Source organism: Ranitomeya imitator, chromosome 2, assembly GCF_032444005.1.
Source record: "Ranitomeya imitator isolate aRanImi1 chromosome 2, aRanImi1.pri, whole genome shotgun sequence".
NCBI lineage: Eukaryota > Metazoa > Chordata > Amphibia > Anura > Dendrobatidae > Ranitomeya > Ranitomeya imitator.
The window spans coordinates 467,840,505-467,863,877 of record NC_091283.1 but is presented as its reverse complement, the minus strand read 5'-3'; the positions used below and the strand labels follow the sequence as shown (position 1 = coordinate 467,863,877).

Below are 23,373 nucleotides of genomic sequence, written 5' to 3'. Positions count from 1 at the left end.
TCTATCTTGGACTGAATCTGTCACTGCACTGTGGCTCTAGGACACCATTGTAAACTGAGGAGGACACTATGGGTTTTGATGGCTATTGTAGGATCGAATGCTATCCATGTATTCATACATAGGTGTTACAATTTACCGACCTGTTCATCTTGCATTTAAAGGAAATTTGTCAGCCCCCCTTTTTTTTTTTTTTTTTGATCGTCTGTGTCAGTCATGAGAAATCGAGTGTAGAAGACCTATTCAGATCAGTCTAGGAGTGCATGGGGGCTTGCCACTACCCTTGAAAGTCACGGCAGTGACTCCCCCATTGCACTGCCTGCCTGATTTGCTTGTCTTTTTTAATGACTGGCATATCAGATCTTTAAGCATAAGGTACCGTTTTTAGCTAAGGACCTGCCCCTACACAGCCACCTCATTACCTTCAGTTCCCTATATCATAAGTTGGACAGGCTTGTAATAACTTAATGTTTGTTTTCTTTCAGGGAGAAAAAGGTAAAAATTCAAGACATAAAGAATAACATAAAAGAGGCCATTGAAGTAAGTACACCCCAGATGGCATGGATATTGTAATCTCCGAACTTTCCTGATTGGATAAAATGCCTGCGTTTTTTTTCTTTTCTTTGCAGACCATAGTAACGGCGATGGGTAATCTGTCGCCTCCAGTGGAGCTAGCGAACCCAGACAACCAGTTCCGAATTGATTATATCACAAGCTTACCGAGTCACAAGGATTTTGACTTTCCGGCAGTAAGTATCTGATTCTGACCAGATGGCTTTGTCTGTAAAAATGTGTTACACAGAAGGGGAAAAAAAATATCCCATTTCCTAATAAAGTGGGTCCTTCTTGCCACTCCCTATTCCCCCATAAGCATGAACACTGGGTAGATTGGACAGGTTTTATGGTTTATACATGTTGAAGGCGGGGAGGGAGACGAGCATCATCCCGTCACCTCTGGCAGCTTCTCTTTTGGAAGAAATATACAACTTGCTCCAATAGAGGGTCTGTCAGACTTCTGCCTTCACATCAATCCTCTGGATGTATAGCCAGCTTCAGAATTAAAGGGGTTTGTACCCTGCACTGATGACACTGAGTTAGGAGGTATTTGCTTGGTGTGAGCAGGTAACATTCACCTGTCCTATTAAAGGGTTTTCCAAATATTGGAAGTTTTTATTTCCACAGGATAGATGACATTGCATGCAGCTGCCAGTAGCACCTCCTATCTTGCCATTATGGAAGGGAGAAGCACTGGATAAGCCCTTTTAACCCTTGATAAATCTGCCATCCACAGACATGTACTGAAGGTTCATATATTTCCAGTGTGACTCTCGCCTTCACAACAGAAGCCACGTTGAGGAACTTGCAATGTGGTGATATTCAGTTTTAGTAGCTGACAGGTCAGTTTTATTCTATTAGGAAATTTCCAGATCCTGTATGGTTTATACATGTCCCAGTGAACAAGGCATGGCAGCTTCTCTTCTTGTCCTGACTTGCTACCTAATTAATGGCATTGCAGTCTTGGTCGGGACCTGGGGCGCACTTAATTTTTAAAACTAATTGATACTCCTCCACTGTAGATCCTTTGTGCATCCAGACTATAAATACCAAAAAAAGTGTAGCCTTCTTTATGCTCCCTATCAATGTAGTACACAAGGCAGTTCTAGTCTCTGATGCTTCCCCCCATATATCCGGCCTGCAGAGAACCAATAGACCATGGCTCCCTTCTTCCACTTCAGCGCCAGGGGAACATTTGTCAGCTCCCTGATGTGCAGCAGTATGATGAGGTCATCACACTGCTACCGCCTCAGAGGAGCGCTAAGCGTTCAATGTAGGAGCCAAGGATTGAATGTATGAATTTGTATTGTAGAGGGGGGGGTGTTACTGTGAGGGCACATTATGAGGCAGTGAGGGGGATGCGAGTGAAGGAGCAGTTTGGAGGAATATTATGGGGGGGGGGGTAATATTATGGAGAAGAGGGTGCTGTAGTAGACCAGAGAAGATGGAATTCTTGCAGAGGCGAGCTGTGGATGTGAAAAGCCGTCATATTAGTACTACAAGGAGGAGACAAGTGTTGGGAAAGGTACTTGGATATAATGTTTATTTATGACACTGCCTGCATCTGATCAGTGCTGTGGTTCCTGTATGGTCAGCAGCCTGATGACAGGTCTCTGCAATACAAGTGTTTATGGACCTGACATTATAATTGATGGCTGCACTAAGCTTGGCGCAGTATTCATATACTGATGGTGGATCAGATCTTGTACACCAATTGGTCAGTTAACATGCTTCATGGCTATGTTAAATCTCAAAGCTTAATGTTTTGAGATTGAGGAGTGAACTTCTGCTCAAAAACTCATTGGAAGTTATGTTGTGTTCATACGGAGTCCCCCCTTTTTAGAGTAGTAGTAGAATCTATCCAAGTCGTCCTCAATTTCAAAACGTGGTTTTGGTGAAGTAGTCATGTACTGATGGTGAGTCTGGTTATGTATTCACTTAAGTAACTAAAGGATTGGTTCAGTCTGACAATGTGGCCCTTAGGGCTCCATTTCACTTGCGAGAAATACGTGCGACTCTCGCATGTTAAAACCTGGCTCTGCCGCCGGAACTCCACAGCGGAGCGTGCGGCTGCATAGCAATACATGGAGCTGCACGCTTCGCTCCCAAGTGCCGGCGCCAGAGTTTGGTTTTAACATGCGAGACTCGCACGTATTTCTCGCAAGTGAAAAGGAGCCCTAAGACCAAAAAACTGTTGCGCACCCTGCCATAAATGGATCGTTCATTATCTCCTGAGTCCCTTGATGTGCTTTCAAAAGCATTGTCATCAGGAAAGTCCAGGATTGTGTAATTCCGGGGCTTAGGTGTAATGTAGGAGATGCTTCATCCTGTAAATAATATGTTCTGTCAGAAAGGCAGGGATGGGTGCTGCTGCTGCGATATAATACAAGAAAAAACACCAAAAACAGGCAAAGATGCTTTCCTGTCTAAATAGGCCTCAATACAAATGCACAAGCAGGGTGCAGCGGACCCAAACAAAATAGCAAATGCACAGGTGCAATACCTAATGAAACAGCCAGCCTTCAGTAAGGGTTTGGCCGTGTGGTACACCAATGCACTAAGATAAAATACTCTGTATATGACGTGTTCACACAAGGAATACAAAGCGTCTGGCTACAGCCTATTAATGACGCCATATGGCGGGCTGCCCAGTGCTAAAATGCATCCTGTGTGAACAGAGGCCACAGTGTACAGAACAATTTGGGCCCAGCTGCACCCTGCAAAAAATATACGTGCAAAAAAACCATATAAATATATGTAAGGTATTAGTTGATATTACGGCCATAATATGGAAGCGGGCAACCCACGCCAAGGGTCCTTACGTATTGCCAGTCCTACTCTAACATGAAAAACACCAAAAAAGGACACATTCAAGAAAAAACACCAAAAACAGGCAAAGATGCTTACCTGTCTAAATAGGCCTCAATACAAATGCACAAGCAGGGTGCAGCGGACCCAAACAAAATAGCAAATGCACAGGTGCAATACCTAATGAAACAGCCAGCCTTCAGTAAGGGTTTGGCCGTGTGGTACACCAATGCACTAAGATAAAATACTCTGTATGTGGCGTGTTCACACAAGGAATACAAAGCGTCTGGCTACAGCCTATTAATGGCGCCATATGGCGGGCTGCCCAGTGCTAAAATGCATCCTGTGTGAACAGAGGCCACAGTGTACAGAACAATATAATACAACTAACCTAAAACCAGCTTGTCCTTAGGTAACATTATGGGTGCAGCATTTTTTTCCCCCAGACTTTGCTATGATGTCTGTTTCTTCTGCTTAGCATGGCCACTTGTGTTCTCATCCTCTGGTGGGTTATTGACCCTTGTCCCATGTGCATAGACAGACTTATGATCTCCCATACCGGAGTGAATCTTTCTAATCTTGGAGGCTGTACCTTGTCACTTCTGCAGGCCGTGTCCATAAAACATGCAGCCAGCACCCTTCACAGCGCCTGCTCTACTGTCGAAGCTTCCTCATAGCTGTGCTGACTGGTTTCTTATATAGAAGGTTAATATTAAAACCTAGTTATGTAGGTTGGACTTCAATATAAAGGGTTTATAGCACAGGTGATACTGGTCTTGCCTTCTAACTAAATGGCTTATGTGCCCCAACTTCATGTACAAAGGTGGCCTCATTGATTTGTAGGAGGCGTATGGGGGCAGGTGCATTGATGTATGGACGTTTAGGTGAACTGCCCAAGAAAGTGATCTGATTGCCCTACAAGTGCGGAGTTCAGCATCGTAATGCAAACGTATGCAGCGCGAGCCACACCAATATGGTACGATTTATGTCTCGCCTTAAATTAAGATGTTCAACATGAGCATTCTTTTTCAATAGATTTTAAACAGAATTTGGTTTTCTATAGTAGATTTCCTCACTAAGCAAGTCCATTTAATTAAATTGGTCTTCTGGTCAAAAGCATTCATCTGTGATAAATGGATGTCACACCTCTTGGATCCCTCTGCCAGTCACTGCAAATTGAACAGGGTTCTGGTATGCATCCTTCTGCTCCATTAAAACTTCTCTAACCAAAGTCTGGCAATCATTGGAGGTTCCAGCGATTGGACATATACATATCCAGTACATGGGTTGTACATACTCCTTCGCGCACACGCTCAATATTGGGTAAGTATTTTACATCAGTATTTGTATGCCAAAACCAGCAGTGAGTGAAAAATACAATGTTTCTGCACCTCTTGGTAGCAAAATCGCACGTTTTTGTACAGCAATCAACACTTTTTTTTTTTAGCTAAATAAACATTATTAAAAATGTTTTGTGATGTAATTACTTGGTTCAACACTTTCTTTTTCATTCTGACACAAGTGGCATCTGGGTAATGGGCTTATTGTCAGCAGCTGTCACTGACACCAAGACCTAGGTTTGGTAATAGAGGTGTCAGCCAGACACCCTCATTACTAAACCGTAAACGGCAATTGGTAGAAATCAGTGTGCACCGTCATACCTGATATTTACAAAAAAAGAAAACTAAATTGCGTGGGCTCCTGTGTAATTTTCATAACCAGTAGAGGGATAGCTGAGGGCTTATGTTAATATTCTGGGAAGGAGCCAATGGCCATAAAGGTTCCCAGGCTATTAATATTAGCTTACAGCTGTTTGCTTAGCCTTTATTGGCTAGTTTACAGCAGGACCCCAGAATAAAATTGACGTAGGATCCCCCTATAAAATCTAACCAGGAAAAGCTAGGCAGACAGCTGCGGGCTGATATTAATAGCATAGGAAGGGACTATGGATTTTGGCCCCCTCCCAAACTAAAAAATATCAGCTCTCAGCCGCCCCAGAAATGGCGCATCCATAAGATGTGCTAATTCTGGCACTTAGCCTCGCTCTTCTCACTTGCCCTGGTGCAGTGACAAGTGGAGTGATAGTTGTGAGTGGTTGATGTCACCTTTGTATTGTCAGGTGACATCAAGCCCAGAGACTAGTAATGGAGAGGTGTCCATAGGACGCCCCCATTACTAACCTCATAGTGATATAAAAAAAAACACCCAGAATAAAATCCTTTAATTGAAATGGAGACTCCTTTATTGAATCTAAATTAAACCATACTCGCATCATCGCCCAATCCATTGAAACCAATGGCTCCTGTAAATGAACTAAAATAACAAACAATATTTCTCACATGTCCACCGAGAAGATAGACCATAATGTTACACAGCGTTTCTGAGTTTGAGAGCAGTCACTAATGTGACTGTTCTCAAGGACAGCCAGCTGCACACTGACACAGGAAGAAATCACTCCTGCAGTGTATAGCGCTAAGCTGCTGTGAGAAAGTTCACCAGAGTTCATCAGCTGATGAGCACCCGTGATCTCACAGTACCACTGCTGCATGATAAAGTTCTCACACAGCAGTATTGCTGTAAGTGAGATTACCGGAGCTCATCAGCTGATAAACTCGTGTGACCTCTCACGGCAGCTCAGCTCTATACACTGACAGGAGCATCATCGCTCCTGCAGTGTATCAGCGGCAGCCGGTTAGAGCAGTCATGTCTTCCGCTGTGACTGTTCTACACGTGAGATTGCCGTGGGACTTTAAGTACAGGCTCTGGTTGATGGAAGACTACTCCCATCAGCAGCGCCTGCTATCACTTTTATCAGTGACAGCAGACATAGCCTGATGGGAGTAGTAGTCTCATCAGCCGACACCTGCGGTAAGCATTTTACAGCGGGTCACATCAGAACCGCCGCCCTGGTGTTTCTCGCGCTGTGACACAGATGAATGGGAAATACCTTAGGAAGTTCGTAAAAATTCAACTAATCCACAAACCCTTTTATACCTGCTTTTTTGCTGCGGATTTGACTGACTCAGTTGAAGTCAATTGGTGATAATGAAAAATGCGCACAAAGAACTGACATGCTGCAGAAAAAAAACGCACTACAAATACTCAAGGAAAATTTACACATGGAAATAACGCACAGTGTGCCTTATACTTTTTCTGATTGTTCCACAGCTGATTTTTGGCATATAAATACTGAGGTAAAATACTAATCAAATGCTGAACGTGTGACCGTGGCCTTACAAGGATACCCCTATAAGATATCAGTGATGAGCAAACTGCGCCAGAAAATGTCTAAAGATCCCCATACATTTTAAATGCATGGCCTCTAAACGCCCATCATCTGAAGGAAGGTTTAGACCATTAGGCATTTCATTGCTTGATCCTGGTCTTTTCAGAGGAGATCATATGCTGCAAAAGGAGCTTTTTATTCGGACTCCCATGACAGCACACGAGAGAGGGGATCCGCCCTTAAGGAACAGGAAACCTACAGATACAAAAGGGCGGCACCTCTCCCCATGCATCAGTTGGTTTCCTGTTCCTGAAGGGACTGGATGCCTATAGATACTACAGGAGTCCAGGCCGGCCGGACCGATTCTGGTGGCGAGAGGGTCTCCCACTTCGGCCGGTGCGGGTACCTGAAGTAGTCACGGTGGCCCTGGCAGGGCGGCACGGCGGTGACTAGGCAGCGAGGAGCGGTCGCCAGGGGGTGTCCGGTCTCCGGGGCCAGCGTCTGGTAAGTCGCCCTTCCCGTGGGCTGTGGGTCTCTCTGGAGCAGGGGGGAGCGCGGCGGCATCTGGGGGGCGCCGATCGGATCGTAGCTGGCCGGCCTCGGCGTTCCACGAGAGCTGCAGCGCTGACAGGAAGCGCTGTAAGCTGTGGTGACGTCGGGGGGCGGAGCCAGCGACGTCTTCCGGATCGGTGAGCTCCTGCGCATGCGCGGGGGCTCCAAGATGGCGGCGCCCACCGGAGATCATGCCGCAATCCCTCCGGAGCGATGATTGATTCCCCACAGCTGCGGGGGGGCGGGAAAATTAAACAAGCAAGCTGGGCAAGGTGCGCTGACCGAAGGAGGGGCCTTATAAGGCGGCTCCAGCAGCATGTTCCCGGGTTCTGGCTCCAATTTACTGAAAATGGATTCAGATCAGGATCAGCAGGTTGTGCTGCTGGAACAAGCATCCCAGAAACCCAAGGAGAAGGAACATGAAAAAAGGAGCGATGGTTCGGGCCGCAGAAGCTCCTCCAGACAGGGGTCTGGAGGGTCAGTCAAAAAGGATCCCCCTCGTGCTTCGGTATTTCTGGGTGTGAGCAGCCACTGGTAAGTGATCTTCGAGAAAGTTCACTTAGTGACTAGTCTCCCCTCATGTGTTTTATGCAGGGAAGGAAAAACGTCAGTAAGGCGAAGCATAGGGAATGTGCCATCTGCGGGGTTCCCTTGCCTGACTCACACCCTAAAAAACTATGTGACCCCTGTATCCAGCAGACGGTGAGGTTCTGGAAGGAGGGGAGGGGGTATAGCATGTAGATTTTACACTCTAGTCTACCTTACTTATCCCCGTAGGTAGCCGAAGAATCCTCCTCTATTACGGCCAGTCTCAAGGAGATGATTAGAATGGAGGTTAAAGAGTCCTTTAAAAACCTTTCACAGTCAGGAGGTTCTAGGCAGAGAACTGAGTGGGCATCTGATTCGTCTGTGGAAAAGGACAAGTCCGAAGAATCAGACAATTCAGCAGCATCATCCTCCTCTTCGGAAGAAGACGCTGCTCGGTTTTGCCTACCCCTAGAAAGGATAGACAAATTGGTAAAGGCGGTCAGAGGCACAATGGGTATATCGGAACCCAAGCCTCAACTATCCAAAGAACAAATGATGTTCAGTGGATTGGAGCAAAAGAAGCGCAGAGTGTTTCCTTTAAATGAGAAAATACAAGATCTTATTAATAGGGAATGGAGGAAACCTGAGAGAAAAGGCTCCTTACCACCTGCGCAAAAACGCCGATACCCTTTTGATGACCCAGCAGTAGGTAACTGGGAGAAAGCACCCAAGCTGGATGCAGCAATTGCCAAGGTAGCTAAACGATCTTCTCTCCCATTTGAAGATATGGGAACACTTAAAGACCCCCTGGATAGGAAAGTGGATACCTTCCTGAAGGGAACCTGGGAGATGGCAGCTGGCTCCTTAAGACCTGCGGTAGCTTCAACCTGCACGGCAAGGTCAATGATGGTCTGGCTGGACCAGTTGGAGACCCAATTAAAACAAGGGGCCTCTAGAGAGTCCATTCTCTCAGCATTACCTGTAATCCAGGAGGGGGCGGCTTTTTTATCAGACGCCTCAATTGACTCCGTAAAGTTGGCAGCTAGAGCAGCAGGACTTTCTAATGCTGCAAGGAGAGCCCTATGGCTGAAATGCTGGCCGGGGGATATGCAGGCAAAAGCGAAGCTCTGCGCTATCCCTTGTAAAGGCGAATATTTATTTGGGCCTACCCTGGATGAACTCCTGGAGAAAGCAGGAGATGATAAGAAAAAGTTTCCCAACCTGTTCAATCCATACCGTCGTCCCTTCAACAAAAGAAGGTTCAACCGGGGAGGAAAGCGAGCCTTTTCACCAGGGAGAGATCGTCCCAGATGGGAGGATAGGCGAAAGCGAGGTACAGGTCTCATGTTTCGCCGTAACCAGACGGAAAATAAAAAACAAGACCAATGACTGGCAATTCCAGTGGGAGAGAGACTATTGCATTTCTCGGCAGAGTGGTCGAAAATCACAAACAGCGTTTGGATAAAAGACACTGTTTCCCATGGTCTCAAGCTGGAATTTGTTCATATTCCACAGGACAAATTTAGGTTAACACCCTGGCGCTCATCTCCCACTGAACAATTCGCCCTAGAAGAGGAAGTGAGGACTCTTTGTTCCAAAAATGTTTTGGTAGAAGTGCCGTATTCTCAGGCAGGGGAAGGGTTTTACTCTCCCCTGTTCCTAATCCAGAAGCCTGATAAATCTTACAGGACCATTATAAATCTTAAGGGTCTCAATAAGTTTTTGGTGAAACATACTTTCAAAATGGAGTCCATCAATTCGGCAATAAAAATGCTTTTCAACAACTGTTTCATGGTAGTAGTGGATTTGAAAGATGCCTACTATCATGTACCCATTCATGCTGATTTCCAACGATACCTGAGGGTAGCGATACTAATGGGGGGTAGGATTCGACATTTTCAATTCAGAGCGCTCCCCTTTGGGATCACCTCGGCACCTAGGGTGTTTACTAAAATAATTGCGGAAGTTATGGCGCATTTAAGAGAGTCAAATATCCTTATAGTCCCCTACTTAGACGATTTCCTCATTGTAGGTAACTCGGTAGATCATTGTCTGTCACAATGGGAGATTGCTAAAACCAAACTAGAACGGTTGGGTTGGATCATAAACTTTGAAAAATCTAAATTACAGCCCCTAAATGTTCAAAAATTCCTGGGGTTAATGTTGAATTCAGTGACACAGCAGTGTCTCCTCCCTATAGAGAAAATGGACCAAATTCAGAGTTTTGTATTAAGAGCAATCAATACACCTTCCATGACACTTAGGCAAGCAATGTCTCTACTTGGGTCACTCACATCTTGCATCCCAGCAGTTAAGTGGGCTCAGTTCCACACCAGGTCCCTACAAAATGAAGTCCTGTTCCATGACAGAGCCTTAGGAGGCGCATTGAATGGAAAATTGACATTGAGGCCGATAACATTGAATTCCCTTAGATGGTGGCTAGATAAACAAAATTTATCAGCAGGGGTTCCCTGGATGATAGATGTCACCCACGTGATAACCACGGATGCCAGCTCTTCAGGGTGGGGAGCCTATATGGGGGACATGGTGGTCCAGGGACAGTGGGAACCCTTCACAACATTTTCATCAAATCAAAGAGAGTTGTTGGCGGTTGAACTGGCTGTTAAAAAATTCCTCGTATATCTGCAGGGCCAGCACGTCAGAATTCTGTCGGACAACAGAGTGGCGGTCGCTTACATAAACCGGCAAGGGGGAACTCGTTCCGAAACTTTAATGCGGATCACGGATCGGTTGTTCCAGGTGGCAGAGCTCAATTTTCTATCTTTGACAGCTCTTCACATCAAAGGAAAAGAAAATGTGGCAGCAGATTTCCTCAGCCGAAATGTGTTAAAACAGGGAGAGTGGTCTCTCAACGAGGACATTTTCAATCTTGTCGTCCGCAGATGGGGTCAACCAGTGGTGGATCTATTCGCCACCAGAAACAACAGAAAAGTAAAACTTTTTTGCTCCCTAAATCCCAGGGAGAATCCCCTGGCGGTAGACGCGTTTCTCATAAAATGGGATTTTCCACTAGCCTATGCTTTCCCACCACTGAACCTGATACCTCTAGTGGTGAGGAAAATCAGGGAGGATCGAGCGAAAGTCATCCTTATCGCCCCCTTTTGGCCCAGAAGAACCTGGTTTGCCTGGCTCAAGACAATGTCTGTAGCGGTCCCCTGGGTACTGCCAGAGATCCCGAACTTGCTTTCGCAGGGACCGATCTCCCATCCACAAGTGACGGGGCTCCATTTGACGGCATGGTGTTTGAACGGTCACTATTAGTGGGAAAAGGCTTCTCTCCAAACTTGGTGGAGACGCTCCTAAAGAGTAGAAAGCAAATAACTACGAAAATCTACTCTAGGACTTGGAGAAAGTTCTTGTCTTGTTCAAAGTTTAATATCCAAGACGGGGTGCCAGTACAACAAATCCTAGAGTTCCTACAGAAGGGGTTCGAGTTGAAACTCTCTCCTAGTACCCTTAGGGTACAGGTCTCAGCTTTAGGTGCCCTGTTTTCCTGTAATATAGCGAATAACTACTGGATAGCGAGGTTTGTGAAGGCAGTTAGTAGATCTACACCACTGCATAAAGACAGAACAGTTCCATGGGATTTAAATTTAGTTCTGTCCTCTCTAACTAAACCCCCCTTTGAACCTCTGCAGGAGGCCTCGATCAAAATGTTGACACTTAAGACAGCCTTCCTGATCGCCATAACCTCAGCTCGCAGGATAGGGGATATACAGGCACTTTCCAGAGCTCCTCCATACACTGAAATCTTGTCAGACAGAGTAGTCCTTAGACCAGACCCAGCATATCTGCCAAAGGTGGCGACACGGTTCCATAGATCACAGGAGATAGTTTTACCGTCCTTTATTCCTAATCCCTCTAATCCTAAAGAGCAGGAGCTTCATACGTTAGACGTCAGGAGATCTCTTCTTCAGTATATTTCAGCTACTGATAATTGGAAGAAGGATGGGGCACTGCTTCTTTCCTTCCAAGGTCCAAAGAAAGGATTTAGAGTATCGAAATATTTACTGGCTAAATGGATTAGGGAAACTATCTCTCTAGCTTATACAGCAGGTGGGGGGCCAGCTCCGCAGAACATAAAGGCACATTCCACCCGGGCCATGGCGTCATCCTGGGCAGAAAGATCTGGAGTGTCAGTGGAGCAGATATGTAAGGCGGCCACATGGTCATCCCCTTCCACTTTCTTTAAACACTATCGGTTGGATTTGGGGTCCTCCTCTGATCTTTCCTTTGGGTTAAGGGTGCTACAATCTATAGTCCCTCCCTAAGGTAGCTTACATCTCTGTAAATCTCTCGTGTGCTGTCATGGGAGTCCGAATAAAGCATTAAGCTACTTACTGGTAGCGGCATTTTTCGGAGGCCCATGACAGCACCCTTAGTTCCCTCCCTATTCACGTGGGGGTAGCACTTCCTGATATGTATATAGCGTAATATGTAAATCTCACGTATGGTGTCTTATTACAATAATGGGTTATTTTGTTTCAAATGTATATAATGTATATATTGTATATTTGTGTACCACTAACCGCGGCAGTCCTCTCAGGCTCTGAAATACAACTGATGCATGGGGAGAGGTGCCGCCCTTTTGTATCTGTAGGTTTCCTGTTCCTTAAGGGCGGATCCCCTCTCTCGTGTGCTGTCATGGGCCTCCGAAAAATGCCGCTACCAGTAAGTAGCTTAATGCTTTCCCCTCTTCAAAACCTGAGAACACTCGGCTAGGTTGGGAGAGATGGCTGTTGCCTGAACTTTTTGTTTGGTAGACAGCTATTTCCTGTATGGCCAGATTTAGGCCACATTCAGTAGTTTACCTCAGTATTTGTAAGCCACAATCTGGAGTTGAACAATCAGAGGAAAAGTATAATAGAAACACGTCACCACTTCTGTTTTTATCACCCACTCCTGGTTTTGGCTACAAATACTGAGGTAAAAAACTCACCAAATACGGACTGTGTGAATGTGGCCTTAGGGTCTGTATCCTCAGTGTGGATCTGTATCAGGAGATCCTGAACCATAATGGGCCGTAGCTCATTGAGGCCCACTGTCGTCCGCCATCAATGATCCTCCTAGTACTTACCAGCGGCAGCTGCCCATATTTCACTTGGCGTGCCACAGCTGCATGTGGATAGATGCCTTGCAGCACCTTTCATTAGGTGTTTCACCCTTTCCTGATCTGCTGTAGGTGTAATTATTCTTCGTAATTGCTCTGTATTCCAGTCCCTAAACAATTACCTTTTGGTTAATGAGTGTGCATAGTCCCTGTGCCATAAAACTCCCCCAACGCTGATGTGGCTGTGCACTAATAAGGCCGCAGCAGTCTAGACCGACAGTCACAAGGTGAAACGTGGTCCATGCATGATTGCCTGACATTGGGTCTCCTGACCAGAGTTATATGGCTCGTAGGCACATATAAGGCAGTTCACTCAGTCGGGCCAGCCATTGAGATACTACCAGACCATAGGGTAAGGGAAAACTGAACAGCAGCGCTTTTGATTTGCTGTTAAAAATGTACATGTGCTAATTTTGCAGGGGAAATGGCACTGTTTTGCAGGTGAAAGTGTTTCTCTTAAAATCAAGTAATCCTTTAAGGTTTTGTCCTCCCAGCAAATTTCCCTGAACCACAAAACTGCCATGTGTAGTAAAATCTGTATGAAGTTATGATGTGCAGGCGCATACTACCCTGTGGAGGCAAAAAGGACGCTGTTGGTCTCCATAGGGTTAATGTATGGGTGGCGGCCATGAACTGGTCAGACTGCTCCATGTCTTCCCATCCACCTGCTCATGGATATTTTTCTGTTTTATTTAAAGGGAACCTGTCACCCCCAAAATCGATGGTGAGGTAAGCTCACCGTCATCAGGGGCTTATCTACAGCATTCTGTAATGCTGTAGATAAGCCGCCGATGTTGCCTGAAAGGAGAAAGAGGTTAGATTATACTCACCCAGGGGCGGTCCTGGTCTGATGGGTGTCTCAGGTCCGGAACAGCGCCTCCCATCTTCATTCCATGACGTCCTCTTCTGGTCTTCACGCTCCGGCGCAGGCGTACTTTGTCTGCCCTGTTGAGGGCCTCTCTGACCTTTCTGGCGCCTGTGCACTGCAGTACTTCGCTCTGCCCTCAAAAGGGCAGACAAAGTACGCCTGCGCCGGAGCCGCGGCGTGAAGACCATAAGAGGACATCATGGAATGAAGATGGGAGGCGCCGGAGCGGACCTGAGACACCCATTTGACCAGACCGCAGCAGGACCGCCCCTGGGTGAGTATAATAACCTCTTTTTCTCCTCTTTCAGGTAACATCGGGGGCTTATGTACAGCATTACAGAATGTTGCAGATAAGCCCCTGATGACGGTGAGCTTACCTCACCATCGATTTTGGGGGTGACAGGTTCCCTTTAAGGTTTCCATCTAAAGATTTCTTTATTAAAGGTGCATTAGTCCGGACACGGCTCCACACTTGACCTTGGGTTGTGTCTGGTATTGCAGCTCACGGTCTCTGACGTGAATGCGGCTAAGGTGTGAGGCCTCTCTTGGTTTTCTCATTTTGTACAACCTAGTGTGGTCTCAAAGGGTTTAGGACGGGTTTGCTTCCTTTTTTAGGTGTTTGGGCTCAGGTTGCGCCATTTGGTAGTTCATCGATGCAGAGCAAAGAATGTGTAAATGAGGAATGCGGCCGACAATGGCGTACACTATGGAGGAATGAGGTTTAATGCAAAACTATAATGGTATGTGCATACATTGCGGATTTGGCCTCTTGGCAGAAAAAATGCAAGTGAAATTCCGCCCAGTTTATGTGGTTTTAATGGGGTTTTTTATGCGGATTTGTTGTGGATTTTATGCCTTTGTGATTTCACTAATTCAATGGGTGTAGGAACGCAGCGGATCCGCAAAAAGAATTGACATGTTGCGGAAAATAAATCGCTGCGGTTTTAGTTCATAATTTTCCGCAGCATGTGCACAGCATTTTTTTTTTTTCCCCATTGATTAACATTGGTTGCTCTAACACTTGTGGATCTGCAGCAACTCCATGCGGAAAATCCAATGTGGATCCACAACAAACCAGCGTGTGCACATGCCATGTCCACATGGATCAGGTTCTCTGGGTCTTCAGTCTGCAGCCTATAACTGCGCCAGCTGAGTGGATGAGGCTTCCTACTTTCTTCCAGCTGGTGCAATAGAATTCACCCTGTTATAACAAGAGGCAACATCCGCTTCTAACGGACTCGTGCAGATGTGTGGCAGGTTTTTCCCATTTAGCCCCATAGTCTCTAAGTTGTTTTTTTTTTAATTTGTGGTCTCCTCCACTTCGAAGTGCTGTAACTTTTATTTTTCCGATCAACTAGCCATGTGAGGGCTTATAAGGTGTCGTTTTTTTTTTTTTGTTTTTTTTTGCAGGACTAGTTGTAGGCTAGAAGGATATTTGATTTTTACCATGCACTGAAATGGAAGACAGAAGGAGAAAAAAAATCAATTGGTGTGGTTATCTATGTATAATTGTCTAAGGGGTACTTCCGTCTCTGTCTTTCTGTCTGTAGGCAACTTCCGTGACACGTGATGGTGTCTCCGCAGCTTCTTTACATGCATCTGCATATTTCCCATAAGGGATGGGGGCAGTGTTCTGGAATCACTGCGTTGAGAAACACGTGATGGTGTCTCCGCGGTGTTGGATGTTTTGGTCTCCCCGAGGCCAATCATCTGTGCCTTTATAGCCTTTTTACTAGGCACTGCTCCTAATAGCCAGATTCCTACTCCACACTGATGAGGGGCAAAAACCCCGAAACAGCTGTCTGTGGATGGATACCATGCTTGGCATAGGTGGCTTTCCTTCATAGGATGCTGCCCTTCCCGTGGTTGTTCCTTCCCGGGGAAAGGCCTGGCTATTCACTGCTTGCGTCGAGAAACACGTGATGGTGTCTCCGCAGCTTCTTTACATGTAGGCAACTTCCGTCACGAAAATCCCACGTCGCTGATTGGTATCACCAGCTGCCTGTCATGGCTGCCGCGACCAATCAGCGACGGGCACAGTCCGATTAGTCCCTCCCTACTCCCCTGCAGTCAGTGCCCGGCGCCTGCATACTCCCCTCCACTCACCGCTCACACAGGGTTAATGCCAGCGGTAACGGGCCACGGGTACCGCACTCCATAACTGCTGCTATTAACCTTGTGTGACCAAGTTTTTACTATTGATGCGGCGTATGCAGCATCAATAGTAAAAAGATCTAATGTTACAAAAAAAAAAGTTATTCTCTCCCTCCGACGTTGCGCTGTCCTCGGCAGTGCAAGCGGCAGGTTCCGGTGCTAAGGATGCTATGCGAGAAGGACCTGCCATGACGTCACGGTCATGTGACTGCGACGTCATCACAGGTCCGGCGCTCATACCAACCCTGGGACCGGAAGCTGCCGCGTGCACCGCACACAGGCTCCAGGACTACAAGAGCCCTTCAGAAGGTGAGTATGTTTTTTATTGTAAGTCTTTTTTAACCTGTTACATACGTGGCTGGGCAATATGCTACGTGGCTGGGCAATATACTACGTGGACATGCATATTCTAGAATACCCGATGCGTTAGAATCGGGCCACCATCTAGTATATAATAATTGCAATACCGTCATTGTTTTTGGGATTCTGAGTTTAACAGCGTGCAGTTAAAATGACCGCTTGGTGTGATTCTCCGGGTCAGTATGAGAATGGCTGTGCCAAACTTACAAGGTGGTGGTCTTGTCTTTTTCCTGTGTGTTTGTGGTTAGGAAAGTTTCTACGTTTTTTTTGTTTTGTTTTGTTTTTGTTTTTTTTTTTTTTGTTGGGGGCTCGCTGTGTTTCCGTGACTCTTTGTATTTTTCCATCTGAAATGCCGTGTGAGGGCTTCCTTTTTTTTGCATGGTGATGTTTAGTTTTTATTAATACGATTTCAGGTACAATGTTTTGATCACCGTTTATTCCATTTTTGGGGGATGTAATATGGCTGAAAATTTTTTAATGTTATTGATGTTGCTTTTAAAGGCCTTGATAGTGGAAATGCAAGGAAACGTGCAAATTTTACCCACTATTTGGAGAAAGGCAGCTCTTGGCCTTTAGTATAATTTTTTTTTTTTCTTTTCTCCCCAGTGATGTTCAAAAACCATGTTCTTATTTTTGCTCTTGTAAAAAGGCCTTACACGAGTGCCGATTTGACAATATAACAAATCAATCGGTAATCTTTTATGGGCACCCAGCTTTCCACCAGTAATGATCAGTGCTTCCAGCCCCTAGCAGACAAGGGACTGGTCTTTGTAATGTGGCCTCAGAAATGGATAAGGTGGACACATTTGGCTTATTGTCTGTCATGTGATGGCCACGGCACATTTACTGGAAGGGCCAGATCGAGCTCTATGATGAACTATATATACACCACAAGGTTATGAAAGTTTCCAGAGCAAAAACCCTTACGTTGTCCTTATTAGATGAACATCTGTCAACGCTGCCATTTTTAGTTCAAGCACTAAACCATCAAATGTGTATTTTGTGTCAGGAGTTGGGGCTTGGGAGTATTATTGGGTATCTCGGATTTTGGCATGCTTTATCCTTTCTTCTCAGGGGAGGTGAGATGTCTTTTATCGATGTATTCCTCTTTCTGAACTTAATCGCCTCATACTGTATATGCCTACGACCCTTTACTCGGACCATGAATGTCGGATGTGTGACACCAGCTTTGTGCTGGCCATAAACATTAGGTGGCCATTAGCCAAAGCCTCTTTCCCGAGTTCCCCCCAACCCCCCCATTCCAGTGTGCTCTAAGGGCGCTGACGGAATCACCCCCGAAAAGAAGCATCACTGGATTGATTTCCATATGACCAATCCTTTTGTGCCCCCAACGTAAACTGCTGAGGAACAGTCAGGAGCCCTCATACACATGGGATTGTTAGCCGATCTCAGTGAGAAATCTTTCACCCACTCCTACTCTAATGCATATGGGGATCTTAAAGTGCATGGCAGTCTTTAATAAAAATGTTAGGGGAATATACTAAAATGAGTCTCAGGTGCAAATCTGATGATTCTCATCTTTAGTAGGAAATCTGTGATCAAATTGAGATCATGTTATAAGGTCTTATTTTCCCCAAAGATGAGCGTTGTCTGGTATCTGCTTATCACCCTTAAGACCCCCATGCCCACTGTACTAAGAACGCCCGAGCCAGATTTCGGGGGGAGAGACTGATCGGCACATTGGTATTTCACTGGCTGATCCTCTTGTTCTCTCTGGAGATAAATGTCACCAGAAGAGTCTGACAGCGCCCTCTCAAAGAAGCAACCTGGAGTATGGGGGGCTGAGAGAGGGCTGATGGCAATCCGATGTATATGAGGATTGTTAGACCACTAAGGTATTTTTGTTTTGTGATCTATACCATATAGAGACAGTAATTGTGATGTCCTGGATGTCTGGTTTAGTACGATGCATATAGGTCGGTGCTGGATGGCAAGTAATGGTTTATTTGGAAACTCTTGGTTTATCATGTATGGTCAGATGGTCAACTTTGGTATATGTACTAAGGCTGACCATACATGAATGTGCGAAGGCTGACCATACATGGCTCGTTTGGCCACAACAAATCTCGACTTACCCCTACGCCTCGGCTCAGTCATGTGTTATGGAGACCACTCTGGTGGCAGGTTGGACTAAAAGATCCCTCACTGTTTCTCATCTGTTGATGGGGAGGGGGCGGGGGGGACCATACACATATAAGTACCCTCTGACCCCGGTCACGCTCCCAGCGTTGTAGTCTTTGCAGGCGCTGGAGAGCACTGGTCAGGTAGCGCTGCATCGGATGGATGGCTGATATTGGTGGGTTCAGCAGGGTTTGATCTAATGTGTATATGAGCCGTTAGGACATGTTCACAAACAGTGGACACGCTGCAGACTTTCCTGCTACTCAGATATGCTGCAGACTTTCCACCTGCAAATCTGATAGGAAAGTGGAGATTTCCCTGAATCTCATCCACATACTGCAGAACCAACCCTCTGTAGAAATTGACAAGTATGAGGACATCTAGGCCATGTCAAACTATGCTGCGGGTTTTCACGCTTTAGAGTGTGTGTGATGCAGAAATCTGTGTTTTGTGGTCGGTGGTGTTGGTCTTGGGACTTTGAGAAGGGTTCTTAGCATGGCAGCCTCCATATAGGCCACCACGGCCGGGCGCCCCCCTGTAACTGTACCTGCACACACCGCCATGTTATATAATGCCCTGTCAGGGACATGTTACTCCGGCACACGTATAAATTCCTCAGCTGAACTTCACATAGAAATGTCGAGCGGACGATCCACCTACGCTTTTCTGAACACTCATACCAGTCTAACCAGTGCTGCAAGGTGCCAAACTGGGAACCATTTTGAAGAAAGCATTCTTTTAGTGAAACCTCGCTCCCCTCCCATCTGTCGAGTTGTTTTTTCGTCTTGCCTTGATCTGTCCTGCTCGTTATTCCTCAGCCCCGTCTTTGCTCCCCCGATCCCGGCAGTAGTGTCAGAACGGTGCAGTCTGCTCCAATCCTTCTTATTTTACTGGTCCTGATCATAATCTGTGTTTCTAAGACACATGACAAGTGTGCTTATGGCCGGAGAGCGCAGGTGTCTGCACAAATGATAACGCCCCCCCATAGACCTAGAGAACAAAAGCTTGGTATGTGGAGTACAGACCCCCTGTACAATACATGGAAAAATCCATCATGGCAGCAGAAGGCCAATCCTCAGCTATTTATTAAAAATGTCAGCAGAGCTAGCCCTATTTATGTTGTGACTGATCACATTGGTGGTCTGAGCCGGATCGGGGGGCCGTCCCTGTCCATGCATTACATGATCAGCATAAAATATAAGGCCAGACCTGCGGGGGGGATCTCGTGAAATTACACACACTTTTCATGCAGTCCGATTGTCCAGATCTCAGTGGTGTCATGATCCATACTAAGTGATTTTGTCTTCTGATTTTCTTGCAGGAGTTTTATGAACATACAAAAGCGCTGTGGCAAGATGAAGGGGTGAAGGCCTGCTATGAGAGATCGAATGAATATCAGCTAATCGACTGTGCACAGTAGTAAGTGTCTCCTTCCCAGAACCTCACATAGATCATTTGGTTTTCTTAAGGTACTGTCACACTAGACGATATCGCTAGCGATCCGTGACGTTGCAGCGTCCTCGCTAGCGATATCGTCCAGTGTGACAGGCAGCAGCGATCAGGCCCCTGCTGGGAGATCGCTGGTCGGGGAAGAAAGTCCAGAACTTTATTTCGTCGCTGGACTCCCCGTAGACATCGCTGAATCGGCGTGTGTGACACCGATTCAGCGATGTCTTTGCTGGTAACCAGGGTAAACATCGGGTAACTAAGCGCAGGGCCGCGCTTAGTAACCCGATGTTTACCCTGGTTACCATCCTAAAAGTAAAAAAACAAACAGTACATACTTACCTACAGCCGTCTGTCCTCCAGCGCTGTGCTCTGCTCTCCTCCTGCTCTGGCTGTGAGCGTCGGTCAGCCGGAAAGCAGAGCGGTGACGTCACCGCTCTGCTTTCTGGCTGCCCGGCGCTCACAGCCAGACCAGAGAAGCAGAGCGCCGAGGACAGACGGCTGTAGGTAAGTATGTAGCGTTTGTTTTTTTACTTTTTAGGATGGTAACCAGGGTAAACATCGGGTTACTAAGCGCGGCCCTGCGCTTAGTTACCCGATGTTTACCCTGGTTACCGGGGACCTCGGGATCGTTGGTCGCTGGAGAGCTGTCTGTGTGACAGCTCTCAAGCGACCAAACAGCGACGCTGCAGCGATCCGGATCGTTGTCGGTATCGCTGCAGCGTCGCTATGTGTGACGGTACCTTTAGTGCCTTAGATCAGATCTGTTTTAAGGATCTATTCACACATTGCAGATTTGTGGCAAAACTGTGACTGCTGTCCTATTCATTGAAGGGAGGTGGTTTGTGTGGCAAGCACATGATTGAGATGAATCGGACAGTCGTGAAATCCTCCGTCAGGCCAGACATACATGTTATTGGTGGAAACACGCCATGTATTGTGTTGAGGGGTGGGGGTAGTTGGATTCAACGTGCCCAAGTCTGGTAGCGACTTTCTCCCCTCTCCCCATCCATGCTCAGCTGAAAAATATCTTTTCCCACTCCCAGATGCGTGTATTGTTCAGTCAGATGTGCATGTTTTTTAAGGGGTTTTCCACAAACTATTGCATGGTTGTAAAAACAACATACGCCAATAATACTTGCCCTCCTCAGGGACATATCTCTGCCGCTGTTCTGGTCTCTGTTTATTGGCTGCAGCGGTGACCTAATGATTACAGCAGAAATAGCTGCTGCAGCCAGTCACCCAGCTCCGCAGCTCACGCTGCCTAAATTGGCAGAACCACTTAGCGCAGTGATTGGCTGCAGTGCTGAAATGAGCTGTAGTTGTGATGTCACTAATGCAGCCAATACACGCCGACTGCATCAGCAGAAATCAGACTGGAATAATTGCCTTCTAATGCTCCATCTTAGATCCCTGACCTGCTCTCCCACATTGGGGATGATTGGGGAGGCTCTTGGGCACAGTAAGATGTCATATAGTCCTTGTGCCCCCATTATCGTGTATATGGCTTTTACGCATTAGGCGGATGATTTATTTCTTGCAGATTTCCATCCTCCTGACCATCGCTGGCGTTGCATGTTACAGCCTGTTTTATGGTTGATCCTACTGTAAGATCATAACTAGAGAGAGTGGGAAAATGACATATTGTGCTATATAGATTACCAAAGGAAGCTTTTAGCTTAGTGGTCTGTATTTGGTGGCATAATTGCATAGAAGGGATGAATGTACATTGTGGGTCGCCATCATAACTCCCAGTTTACAATGGCTGCACAACTTTTGTGCTCCCTGATTTCCTTGGATGGCAGACAAGTGACTCTTTCAGGCCGTGGCAGTGTTGATGAAGTCGGGGGCTGTGGTAGGAGGTAACTCCAGGGCTAAGGACACAATGGGGCGTATTGTTTTAGGATCCTGGTCTCCTTGCGATCGCCATCCTCCTGCCTCCGCAAATAGCTGACACATTCCGGCAGTCCCACTTGTCACAACAGCCTGCCCGAGATCACCCCGTAATCCAGCAGACACGTGTGATTAGCTCTGGAACGAGGCAGCCCCATGTAATCTGCTCCGATACCGCTGTATTGTGCGCTCAGTGCCGTGTAACTCGGTCACCTGCTATCTTGATGCTCCGTTCGTCTTCCATCAACGGGTTTAACCCCGGATTATTGAAGGTGAAGCCACATCTCTCTCCCCTACGTCCATGGCGGTCCACTAATGGTCTGGTCATGCCTGGCTGCAATAGTGTTACACACACGTTTAGTGGTTCCTTATCTTTTAAGGAAATCTTTATTCAATCCCAAAGTCCCCCCAACACTCCATATTTTGGATGAGCTTTGCCCATCCTCATCTCCAGGCATTTACCATGGGGCAGAGATCTGTTGTGTGTTCTGCTGTATATAGGGGCAGGAAGCTATAGATTTAAGGACTTGGGCTGATGTAAAGCGGGAGGACTGTAGAAGGATCGCAGTCCCTGAACTGTCACTGCAGTGTCCTTGGGCATGGTGTGATGGCGTCCTGCAGCATTGCCTGCTCTGCAGCATTGCCTGCTCTGCAGCATTGCCTGCTCTGCAGCATTGCCTGCTCTGCAGCATTGCCTGCTCTGCAGCATTGCCTGCTCTGCAGCATTGCCTGCTCTGCAGCATTGCCTGCTCTGCAGCATTGCCTGCTCTGCATGTGTGTTCAGTGCTGGGCTCCAGTGTCTGCAGCTGGTATTTGGGTGGATCTGTCACTGGCCGGCCCCGGTGATGTCATGACAGCTGATGGCTGCTGGGTAGCGCTATTGGCCGCTGGCAGCAGGGCCCCAGCTGGGGAGGCTTCGGTGACGACGTACTGTGCCCGCTCTTACCCTATTAAACATTGCCATAAAGCTGACAGCAGTGTCACATAGGAAGCGCAGTGTGAGCGCTCGGAGAGCACGGTCTGCAGTAAATGGCGCTCGTTGTGCATTGCGTAGTCCGAGGAGCTATTTAACCCATCGCTCCCTGTGTAAGCATACATATTCTGCTGTGGATTTGGCCATTATTAGTGGCCCCTTTATGGCACGTCCCAATACCACCTGCTAATAGAGCAGGGGTCAGGGCATTCTGGGAGTTGTAGTGTCACATCAGCTGGAGCGTCGCAGCGGCTGGTGTAAGTGATTACTTTAAAGGGATCGGTCCTAGAAGCGTTTTTTAAAGCTGCGTTGTCCATACCTGGTATGATAACCCAGCGTTGTGAGGCGAGACTCTGCCCAGGAAGGTATTGGCGTGTGTGCCCGCTCTTGGGACTTGTTCATAGCACATAATGGCTATGGCTAGCCTTTCACAGGGGCTTTGTCTGTCGCCTGTCCTGTTGCTGGGTGGGGGTAGAGGTACACAGTATCACTATATTTTTGTGGCTGCAGAGCCCTGTAGACTGGGTGCGGGGGACGTGGCGGTGATTATGGGGCATGAGAATCACTTGCCCAGTGTAGTGGGTTCCTGGCTTGTCAGCCTGGCACTGCGAGCTTCCCATCCGCTGAGAGGGGCCCCTCCTTCCAAGCGGCTTGTGTAACCGAGGAGCAGCAGAGCTATTTATAGCCTGGCTGCAGCGGTGGAGGCTGGGTCATGGAGGAGGGCACGCCAAAGGGGAAGG

General features: G+C 47.0%; 1 protein-coding gene across 2 annotated transcripts in view; it reads left to right on the top strand.

The window, feature by feature from the left end:
* GNAS (GNAS complex locus) overlaps positions 1 to 23,373 on the top strand; it is a 325,563-nt gene that overhangs the window by 288,148 nt on the left and 14,042 nt on the right. For both annotated transcript variants that reach the window (XM_069751232.1, XM_069751231.1), the window contains exons 3-5: positions 483 to 537; positions 627 to 746; positions 19,643 to 19,740. In XM_069751232.1, coding sequence (XP_069607333.1) covers positions 483 to 537; positions 627 to 746; positions 19,643 to 19,740 — 273 coding nt within the window. The remainder of the gene's footprint in view (positions 1 to 482; positions 538 to 626; positions 747 to 19,642; positions 19,741 to 23,373) is intronic.